The following is a 12,182-nucleotide window of genomic DNA, read 5'->3' as shown; positions in this document are numbered from 1 at the left end:
AGTCCATAAAAGACAAGAGAAGAAGCTGAAGATACTTGGGTGGCTGGAGGTGTTGCAGAAGGAAGGCTGGGATGTGGGAGGGAGTTACAAGAGCTATGTGTTGCATCAGATCTCTGGGGAGGACAAAGTGTATTGTAAAATGTGGGGAGGTGCATAGGCAGTGGTGAAAAATAGGATTATTGCAGTGGTGTGGTAGTAGATGATGTACAATACAAATCTGCAGGAAACGATTTTCTACAGGTCACAGAAACATCCTGACGCTCCCAGCTTTGCTGATTTGGGGAAGGGAGGAGTCATGGCAAATGGAGAGGAACTGAAATCAGATTTCTTTGCCAAATATTCCACCTTCAATTTGTCTGATTTTTTTCCTCTTTTTGGGTAGGGGTGGGGTAAATCATCTCCCCTGTAAAGACTAACTTGAAATCATAAATATTAAATCTTTTTTGTTTTTTTAATCTTTTAATTAGCTGATTCTACTTCTTGGTTACGTGCAGCCTTGGCATCACATTTTAAAGCTTTTCTTTTCAAATACAAATACTAGAAACTTACTTTTTCTTTCATAAAAGCCATAGTCCCTTCATACCCTCCTGCTTCTAAGAGCTGTTTCTTTAGACAGAAACAAAAACAACCCCACATAACTTCATTTTGTACAGGTATAGACCTACTGCAATAGAACCTACCCCATTTGTTGGTATGGGCTGAACTGTTGAATGGATCTGAAACAAACCTAATAAAACATTCTTAGAAAGGGAGAAAAACTGCATGATTCCTCTCCAGATTTTCTGAAAGGCTGACTACACCTAGTTTCCGTGAACTTCAAACACCTGTTCATCCTTTCAAAAATAATGTGTAAGATGCCTAAACTATGAAGCCTAAATATCGAAACTTCCAAATCTGGATTTTATTTCTCTCTCCCTGTAAGATAGTAAAATACATCTACACAACGTACATCTAACCTAAGACGACCTTTCCCTCAACAACATATTTCATGGTATGAAATTCTAAGCTTTCTCAAAACCAGCTCTCCCAGTATGTATTGCAAGCACAATAATATGAATAGCCTGCTGCTCGGTGTAGTCCTGTTCTATAGTGGTACACAACTGCATTACAAGTTATATTTAACTTTACCATGCTTCACATTTAGTTTAACTAAATTGCAATGCATAAGCCAACATGGGTGTAATTATTCAGGTATGAATTTGTCTCTGAAATGAGGTCTGACTTCGTAGTTTTCTTTAAAAGAAGGTTTTTGCTTAATTCCTGTTCCACAGGTGATTTGTATTAAGTTTACATACATGCTAAATTTCATGCCCCGCAAATAATCACAGGGACTTCAGATGGTACTGGGTGTAAAAACAAATACAGTTTTTATTTTCTTGCAATGCTTGCTTCATCTAAACCATAACCAACACTATCTAAACATAACGACAATGCTGCCCTTTTATGTTATATGAGACACTACCTCATTACTAATACAAAATGAAATAGTACAAATTAGAATGACCAATACAATCTGCTGCATATCCTCTAATTTCTCGACAGTGTTCGACTGTGGATTTTACTCCACCTAACCCGTCAAGCTTTTGAAATCTTACAATCTTACCACACAAAGCGGTATGGCAATTCACTGTAAGATAGGTAAAGATACATATTTAGATGACACCTCTATTTGTTTTCACCATTTTTAAGCACATGCTTCAGGCTTATCGACCTTAAAACACATGGGATTTTCTCAGTAAGCACAAGTACAGTTTCTCATAAATGGCTGACAGCGTGCTTTGTTTCTGCATCTTAAAAATATTTTTTTTTCTTTGAATTAAAATGAAATACAAGATTTTTCAAAGTTACACAACTCCCCCCTGTAATTCTACATTATACCTTGTAGAATTCATACAGCTATTGCATGATGAGTACTCATGTCAAGTCTTATTTCCATTGCATTATTAAGCACACACCAGATGTGTGTATGTTTACGTGTGTATGTATGGATGTGTGCTATAAACATAGCATGCATGTATCGTGAAGAAATTCTTTTGTTCTTCTAAATCCTTTTTTTTTTTTTTGGTTGTTTTTTCACTGTCATTTCACAGCCTAGTTCTGAAAAAACATCAATAAGTTTCTACCCAGTGTCTTCCTAACACTAAAAGCAAAAATCAGAGATATTCAAAATGAGTTTTCCCTTCTGTGAAGGATAAACCATTATCTGAATGTAAAAATGAATGGAAAAGAGATATAGTCAATGCTCAACCGAACAACAGATTATACTCAACACAGAAGAACAGCTTCTTATAACTTATGACTCTATTTTTTTCAGTCATATGAAAGACTGGAATATAAGTTTGCAATCCAGTTCAAGTAGGTAACACATAGCTATAGCGCTAAGTGTTTATCCTTTTGCTCCAAAAGACCATCTTCATGAACCTTATCACTTGCTGACTTCTCATACATGCCCTGAATATAGAACTGAATGTAGACTTGGCTCACGCAGCAATGCAAGCTCAATTTATTTCAAGCTGCACTGCGTAAACCAGCCATCTACCTCCTGCATTCATAACTTGTACAGCTTACTATGCCTTTGATTCTTAAACAGAAGCAGCAAAATAAAGGCTATTTAGTTTGTTTGAACTAAAATTAAAGGCCTTAGGTTATCTATTTGCTGATAAGGTGAAAATTCTGATCTGTCCCATGTTACGTAGGCTCAAATTTGTTCCTCTGAGTAGAAGTCGATTTGAACTTCCACAATTACAGGGAACTTGCATGCATGTAAAGGGTCAGTGCATCTGCACATAGCATTTGAGAAGCACCTATGCAAAATACATGTGAAATGTGATTTAGGAAAGATGCATTACATTATTTAAGATAATTGCTATATATCTAATAGAATAATGAACATCCCAAGTTTCTATGGTAAAAGTGCCCTCTAGAAGAAAGGGAAACTTTCTCTGGGTACAGTAAATTTTAATGGGGTCTTGGATCATTGGCTACAAGAGAAATTTCTAGGCTTAAGTAATGTCAAGGGAAGATCAGCGGACATAAGAGCCAGACTAGAAAAACTGCCATGTCTCTCATTCTCTAAGGTTAATTTATTTATTTTTAGGAAGAAATGCAAAGTACTGCAGCTGTTAGATACACTTACCTGCAGACTTTCCACTTGCTCAGCATACTGGTTTCCCAGAGGAGGAGGATAATCTTCAAGACGTCCTTGAGCCCCCTTAAGGGAATTCAGCTCATTTTTTATAGTGGCTATCTCTCTTCTCATATTTTCCTCCTATAACAAAGCAGAAAACACACATACATAGATCTTTTCTGCATGTTCAAATATGAAAAATGGCATGTTACACCAGTATCAACAACTTAGAAGAATGTCTAGATGCTGAGGAATGCACAAAATAAGACAATTTTGAAACTTTTCGTTCACACCAAGATTTTAATCATTATCATCTTTTTATATATATATATATATATATATATATATATATATATATATATATATATATATATATATTATTTGGGCTTTGTTCATTTACTTCAGGTTGTAACTCTCCAAAAGGTAGGATTTGTATTTATAGCTTTTTTTTCTGCTCAAAGATAAACATGCTAGTAAGTATTCGTTCTCTATCTACATTTTCAAGGAACTATAATAAGTAATTTGCGTGGAACTACTTCTGTAAATAGCCTCAAGTGACCAATGCTTCTTCAGTGAGTATGTAACAATCACATTTTTCTACTTAGAACAAGAAGTATGGTCAAATAGACAGTCTGTAAAGGAAAAAAAAAAAAAAAGGCAACTTTACAGAAATACCTTCATTTCATTAGCAAATATTTTCAGTAGAGCGTGTAATGTTAATGTTATCCATCATGATGCTAGGCTTTACGAAATTAAAAGTCCAAATTTCTAGTTAGTCACAGTAAAAAGATTTGGGGTGCGGAGGTATCTTCTAAAGAGAAGATAGAAACTTTTCTGAGAAATAAACAGGGCCAATTTCCATGTCTATACAAGAACCTAGGGTATAAGCCTCTGCGAGAAATTAGTAAGATGGAATCTTTTCTCCTCAGAGCAGCGAGCAGCGAGCAGTGCAGGTATTTTATAGTCTCAAGCCCATAGTCATGTCCATAGTGGTTGCGCTCGAAGAGTTAGGACAACAGGCCTAAGATTTCCCCACAGCCTCGCTGATACAATCAGTCCACCAGTTTCAAATCCCTTCTGGCAATAGATGCCAAGTATGTAGAAGACAAAAGAGGCTATTAAACACATGCTGATAGAATCTAATTTCCACACACAAAGCAGACCATGTCTTATTGAAGAAGTATTACTCACTTGTGCACATACATTTATTATTGCACACCATTTTTACAGCTAAAATACCTCATTCTTAAATAGTTAGCAATTACTGAAGTATTTAAAAATAATGAAAGCATAGAAAAGATGCCAAATGTTGAAGACAAACTATTGTTTAGGTGTATGCAGAGGTGAATTCACTGAGAGAATATACAGGGTTTTACCTTTTTTAATCTCCTTTCACTCCACAGTCCTCGTTAAATAATTCCTTTCAAATGAGGACCCCCCGCTTCAACGCAAGCCTTCAGCATCTCTACCCAATTCAGTTGGAGATTGCTTTTTGCCCACCCCCCAAGTCTCTGGGCATACAGTCCTTCAGAATTACCTTCAGTATGTGCCACTTTAATCAACCTATGTTGTTGTTTTTTGTTTGTTTTCCTTCCTTTCCTCACCAGAGGATATAACAGTTTACCACCAATAGTTTTTTTCAGGGTACAAGAGTGTACCTAGAATACCAGCCTAGAAGTGCTGGTATTCTCTGAATGAACTGTGTATAAAATTATTCTGAAAAATATACAAAATCCAATCCGTGTAAGTTAAAAAGTTATAACAGCTTCTGTGTCTAGGTAATAGTAATTGTGTAATTCTGGAATATTTTTAATTCAGGACAACAACTAATACCCTGGGACTCTTGCTTTATAGAACTTCCCTGAGCTTTCACAGCACAGAAAGCACCATTTCTCCTAAATATTAATTTCTAGATGAGTCTGCATTATTAGAAAAGGAATTGGTTGTTTTTATTGTAGTATTTCTACAATATTTTCTTGGCTTTTAGGAATTACCTGAAATGCTTGATGGCTACTTCAAAAATCTTTTAATACTATAACATTTAATTTAATAAACCTACATCTTTTTTCCAAGTTCTCAGTGCTTTCTCATGCTCATTCTGAAGATTAAGGAACTTTTCTTCATTTTCCTTTGCCTTCTCCCTTTGCAGCTCATTATCTCTTTCAAGGGTCTGCAATAAAATTAATTATCCAAAAAATAATCAATACCACATTAATGAATTTTGATGTGTTTTATGTTGCTTGGACCTTTGCTTCTAACATGCTGAAAGTGCCATACAGATCAGTGATAATGTGCTATCTCAACAATAATTTTCATAAATTAACAGAAAGGTGCTTATAGTTTAGCTAACAGGAAACAGGGGGAGGTTATGAAAAAAGAAATGGCTATAAAAGGGTATAAAAACACTTGCCATTATTCAGTTTCACTGCATAAGTTTTAATGTGCTGAAAAAGTAATATAAAGTCCAGAGATGAGAAATGTGAAATGTAGCACAATCTAGACCTTAAAGAAAGTACTTAGGGAAAAAAACTACTGTATAGCCAAAGACAATATTTTTCTGATCACTTTTTCTACCTAATTTGTTTATTAACCTAGCCTACAAATGGTGTAAGCTTCAAACTCTAAAACAGCTATATAATAAACACTTCATGTTCCAATATCTGATTATCCTTTAATTTATATTACGTCACTGAAACAGAATAAGTGTGTGTTAAAATAACAGTAATATAAAGTTTTTATACCATCTTAATTGTACTCAGGATATTTTTTGTTTAAATGTTTCAGCTTTACTGTGCCAAATTAAAGCACTTGTGTAAATCAACAGTAACTTCTGACACACCTCAGGTATTGTTGGAATTTTTATCCTACTACACTTTTATAGCAAACAATATGAAAGATAAAGGACTTACTGCATCCATTACCTACTATTTAGATGACGCATATATTTGATAATGTAAACATTACTGTATGTAGCTATATGACCAGCTATATATTTATGACTCTGCTGAGCTTTTTTGAAAGTCTACATGAAAAATGTTAAGATATGAGGGCATTACTCTAAAGCAATTCCTTTTTACTTAACCTTTCAACTGAAAGTGGGTCTACTTCTTGATTCACTTGCCAACAATTTAAAAATGCTTATTTGAATTAATCTATTCTATTAATATAAACATATTTTACAGGTATAACACTCAGAAAATGCAGACTACCTTGCATTTTTATACACAAGGAAAAAGACGTTCATAATAATGTAATGAATTTTCTCCAACAGATTATGTAATTAAAAGGGTGAGACAATTCAACAATACATTGTCTGTATAATTGCACACAGATGTAGCACCTTTCATACAGTTCTACAAACCAGGAGTCTAAGATCTCCTTTCTTTGATGAACCTCCTCTACTTCTCTAAATAAAGGATTCTTTAATCCTTCAAGATAAATGTGGCTTAAATTCAACCTCCTCTGAGGTGGAATGCAATGGTTCTTCACAGCATAGTTCTTACAACAAAACAAGTAGTAAATTAAAGTACCTGACTGAAAAAAAAAAGAAGAGTTGCTGCCTCACCTAAACTTTCCTTGAAAATCTCCACTCCCAAAGCAAACCTTCGCTTTGCCCATTTAACATAAGAACTCACTAAGATACCTACCCAATATTGGGCCCTCTCAGTTAACCCTATCCTACTGAAACATTTTTGAAATAACAATAGTTTCAAAATAAACTGTCCAAAGTACTTTCTTATAATCATCACAGACGTAATTAGAAGCAGTATGGACATCAGAATAACACCTGTAGGTGTAGGGTTAACATTAACTAACTGTACTGTAAACACTTAAAATCCTGAAGACCCTTAGTAGAATATCAACAGATAAAATGCATCTTCTGAAAATAAACATAGCATCCTCATCATCTCTATAATACAGCACTGAAGTTTGAAATTTATGGAGACAGGTGTGCAGTACAAAATAAAGCCAAATCCATTATAAACACATCAATCAATCAATATAATAAGAATATTCTTACTTTGGAGAGCAAGAAGGGGAAATTTCCTGATTTGGAGGGATACCTCCAAATTCAGTATTCAGTAGTGAGAATGCTAAGTAATCCTGAAAAAATGAGATGTCAGAATGAACGGTGGATGGATCCTTACTGCACATACATATTGCCCCAGCACTTCTGCAAAGCCGAACTTGCCTATGCCACAGTCAGCAAGATCATCTTAGTTAAATCCTCACTGGGTTTACATGTGACTTGTGGAATTAGTGGAACTGAAATTTACGTATGTATTAGTCCTGTGATTCAAGAACATGTATCATCAAAAGACCTTCACACCACCCCTTCCTAGACAAGCTCTGCTTTCTGTTCGGTTGCAAACAAGACTAACAGAAGCAAGCCCATCCCTAGTGGATACATTTCCTTTGATAATACGTTACACAAATAGATAGAACACAGTTGTCTCTGTGTTGAGATAGTTTGCAGTGTAAGCTTTCTTCTTCCATTTGATCAAATAATCTATTATTTAGATAGGAAGAAATATCAGTTGCCTATTTATTCCAGACTATATAAAGAAGAAATCTTGGGAGTAGCTGATGAATAGAATAATATATGTTAAAGACAATTGCATAGAGGAGAAGACCCAAATTCATTGCATTCTCATATATACTGTCATTCACTAAGAAACTTTAGCTTGCTTTTCTGCACTATTAGATACTCTTGTATCCTAGCACTGTGTATCCACAGATAAATGAGAAAGGCCAATATGACCTTACTTGAATGTTATTTTGCAAGTATTCAGTCATCTCAAGCCCAAAAACTAAGTAGAATTATTTTTGTGAGTAAAAGAAAAAAATATTTCCATAGTACTGTACAATGACTCCAAGATTCATAAACGTGACAGGAATGTAGGATAGAGCAGAGGAATAAACTGTGATCTGCACAACCTACTCATCATATTAAGATTCTAGAATCAGTAAAAACAAAAGCAATAGCTCTCAAATCAACAGTAAAGTGGGTAGAGCATTCAAATAGTAAGCTCCTTATAAATAAGTTCCATTTCTTGCTTTAAAAATGACAAGGCAAAATAAGCAGCTAACATCCTGGTAATTGTCTCAAACGGTCAGCAAAACCAGCAGCTGTAAAAAGCAACAATATTTTATGGTGACCATTTAAATAGAGACAGATATTTTTTTGACAAATCAAAATAATTGCCAAAGTTCATCTGGAAAGAACACATAAGATTCACTTGAGATTCCTCAAGGGCCCCCCTATTATGAAAATCATCATTGGTAAGGTTACAAACCAGTTATCTCAAGCCTCTGCTTTTCTTTGCAAATTCATTTTAATCAACTTAAAATAAAATGCACTTTACCTTCTCACTAACAAAAAAAAAGTGTCATATGAACAGCAACTAACCCAGATATTTCACTGTTTCTGCTGATAAGCCAACATGTAAACAACAGTTTACTAAAAAGCATGCTACTTTTAACAGTTCCTTGCCTGTAGAATTGCCTCAATTGATCGTGGTCAAAAGTTTAAAGTGTGCCAAGAAACTAACCTAACACTAACCTTTCAGTAACCTTAAACTGTGCCTTGTCATGTTTAAACCTTTTAGGAAAGCAAATTATATGAAAAATGAATTGGAGAATGCTGAAGATTCATGAAGAACTAGTGGAACTATTCTCCAGGCCGAGAAACATCTCTTCTTGGCTCTAGAGCAGTCAGATCAAATAATTTGAAGTCATGAAAAGCCAACACTCTGGACTAAATGCAGGAACCTAGACTCATCTATAAATTTACTTGTTCAGTCAAAATGCAAAGTTCACATACTTATATTGTGGCAGAAGGCAAACTGCTTTACACCTATAAAAAGACAAGTTTAAGACTTATGTGAAGCAAATTAATTTCCATTTAGCGTTAGAAGCATTTACTTAGAAACAAAAGTATATATGCACATAGAAAGCTTAATTTGAAACTGAGATGCTAGTTCAAAACCTTTGCCTTAAAGGCGAAGCAAAGAATAGAATAGTTGCAATTGTATAAATTATAATAAATACAGTGGATAATTATTAATCATCCCATTAATAGTTGTAGCTGAACTCTGCATGGAATATCTGAAGAGAAAAGATAATGACCTTAATCTTCAGTGCCAGTCTGACTGGTAGTATAATTTAAAATCTAAGCTGTTAATTTTCTTTATTTTATTTACAATCTCAAAGAAGAACACTGCAATCCCATGACTACTTACCACCCTTCGCATAAATATGACAGACAACACAGTAAAAAATGACTAGGGAATATTCTTGGTTAGGCTCTTTGCTCTAACAAAATTGAGGACAAACAATGGCTCTGAAGTCCTGAAATTTGAAGTACTTTTCGGGAACAAGAAATTTATACCTATATACAAATGAATTAAAAGAATCAAGTCATAAAATCATTTGATTTCAAAATACTTGAAAGCAACCATAGAAACATTCTACTTTTACCCTCCAGAAACAGTTGATTGGAGTGGCAACCATGATTTACTTTAGGGGGAGAACTCAAAGAGGGAAACCATAAGACTGCATTTCAAGGTTCATGCTGACAGTTAAGGAGCTGAGGGAGCAATGGAAGTGAGGTCAAAAGTTCTGAAAAGCACACAGATGTCTTTAACAGCCCTAGACTTAAAAAATACATAACAGATAGTAGCAGCTTGTCTAATCAAGAAAAATCTGACCTGATATTCTTCTTTCAGTGCATTTAATTCACTTTCCATTCTAATATTCGTTTGGGTTATTCGCTGAAGCAGCTCCTGCACACATTGTAGAGAGCTGAGAATTTCCTTGTTAATACAAACAAATCAGGATATATTGAATTACATTTTGTTTCTGAAGTTTAAACATTAGTTAATTTATGTCTGACATTCAACATTTATTTTTTTTTTCTGTCAGTGGTATACAAAATAATGTATGTTAGAATGTATTTCCTATTACAACCAACATCAACATTTGGGAAGGGCTTGTAGGAAGAACCAGACCTCCTCTAGGCTCTTTCAGGCTTTTTCCTGGGAGACTATAATAGACTATTCTTTATCAGAGATTTTTTCTTATAATTAAAATGAACAATTCACTGATATTTTTAAAAATAATTCAGTGCAAATCAGAACAATGTGCATCAAATCTTACCCCTCTGTGGGTTCAATTAATCTAGCAGAATAATTTTATGGTACCATATTACAGTTCTGGAAAATAATGGAAAATCCAGAGAAATTATGAAAGACAAGTAATCACTAGCATTAATGGATCACCATTACGTGACGTTATTCTGAATCTCAAATTAAATCCTAATAGATTGGAACTAACACACATTAGCTTTGCACCATATAATGCCATGATGCATATTCATCAAATTTTGCTGTCACAATCTGATTTTTTGACGTACCTTCATCAATTGTTTTATAATGGGTAACCTTTTTAGAATTAACAACTAATCTGATACTTTTTTTTTTTTTTTCTTCCCCTTTTGGGAAACTTCAGGGCCAAATTCTCAGCTTCATATTCATTGGCCTCAGCGATTCCAACAAGACTCTTCTGGTCATTATAACACGGGGTTCTTTGTCTGTCTGTAACCCATTAAGCATTCACTACTCCGAAGGAATAATAATCTCAGTTTAAATTCCATGTGAGATGATACTACATGAACTTTGCACTGAGTTGTACTAATGAACACTACAGTCTTGACATGCAATTAACACTTTCTTTCAGTGTTCAGACTAAACCGAAGAATCATTACAAGTAATGTGTCATAGTTCTGTTATTTCTGTATTTTAAACCTAGATGTCAAAAGTGAAAGACTAGCATGTTAATTCATTGCGGTAACTTAATTTCAAATAGACTAAGTTGGTCAAATACAAAGTTGGGGTATTAAAATTTCAGCTGTCCTGCAGGAAAAGATCTCTTTTTTTTTTTTTTTTTTTTTTTTAGAAGGACACTGTTCATGACAAAAACCTTTGAGTTAAACAGAACATGACTAAATGACTATAGACAATATTGCTACTTCAAGAAGATTAAATTGTAAGAAAACAGCCATCCAATGAATTAAGGTGGTGTAGATTTACAATCCATTGGTGCTACCATTCACTACGCTGCAGATGACAACATGGATGGAATGGAGACAGTTAAAGTCATTAAGACCGAGTACATCTCTTGTTGTTTTCTATGCTTATTGTCAAGTATTTTTAAAAAAGTGAATTCAAAATGCAAACAAACTTTTAAAAATTGTAAGAGTACTGCTGGATTATCCTTTAACGAGTGCTCAGTGAGTATACAAGCAAGCTACTGCTTTTGTCCTTGCCTCAGAACAAGGTTAAAATTTCTCCAATGTGTTCACTTAATGAGCTGCAGAATGAGAATTCTGTAACTGTATAAGAAAAAAAAAAAAAAAAAGCCCTTTTTATGTTTAATATTTGCAAACCAGTACATTATGATATTATTACAGGAAACACAATTTTTGTGCCATGTGTTTGTTACTTGACTCCACGTATCTGTCTTGAATAACAGGATTTGCTCAGGAACAGAGCAAATAACTAAGTTTGAGAAAGAAGATAATCCTATCATCATCTATGTAAGGTGTGGCACAGTAGCAAGAATATCATGCAAACCTCATTGCTTATTTGGACTAAACAGATAGATAACTTATTTTAATGGGTGTACCAAATTTCTCCAATCTGAACTCAAAGACAGAAGACCTCGAACAAGGTGTCAAAGAACATATTTCATTTTGCTAATTCATCTTCTAAAATTGAGGAGTAAAACCCCATTTGTGTTATTAATGAAATACTTCAGAAAAGTGAACAAGTGAATTTATTTTTTAATAGCTTAGTGAGATCATTTAAGAATCTTAAATATATAGCACCTCTATTCTTAATTTTGAATAACAATGTTATATTAACAACTCACCAGCTTTTCTCCTTTAATTTGAGTGTTTTCTTCTCTAACTTTTTTACTAATTGCTTCCTCCTTCAAAAAATGAAAAAAGGAACATGAAGCACTATAAAAGGCATTTAAAATTACTGTATATATA

The 12,182-nt window shown here is 34.1% G+C and overlaps 1 protein-coding gene across 1 annotated transcript in view; it reads right to left on the bottom strand.

Moving 5' to 3' along the window:
• Positions 1 to 12,182, bottom strand: part of CCDC73 (coiled-coil domain containing 73) — a gene marked incomplete at both ends in the record, with an annotated part of 54,370 nt that overhangs the window by 10,111 nt on the left and 32,077 nt on the right. The window contains 5 exons of the mRNA XM_084287248.1: positions 684 to 716; positions 3,137 to 3,268; positions 5,187 to 5,297; positions 9,838 to 9,942; positions 12,059 to 12,118. Coding sequence (XP_084143374.1) covers positions 684 to 716; positions 3,137 to 3,268; positions 5,187 to 5,297; positions 9,838 to 9,942; positions 12,059 to 12,118 — 441 coding nt within the window. The remainder of the gene's footprint in view (positions 1 to 683; positions 717 to 3,136; positions 3,269 to 5,186; positions 5,298 to 9,837; positions 9,943 to 12,058; positions 12,119 to 12,182) is intronic.

This window comes from Netta rufina (genome assembly GCF_964035555.1).
Source record: "Netta rufina genome assembly, chromosome: 5".
Lineage (NCBI taxonomy): Eukaryota > Metazoa > Chordata > Aves > Anseriformes > Anatidae > Netta > Netta rufina.
This window is presented reverse-complemented; position numbering and strand designations above follow the sequence as displayed.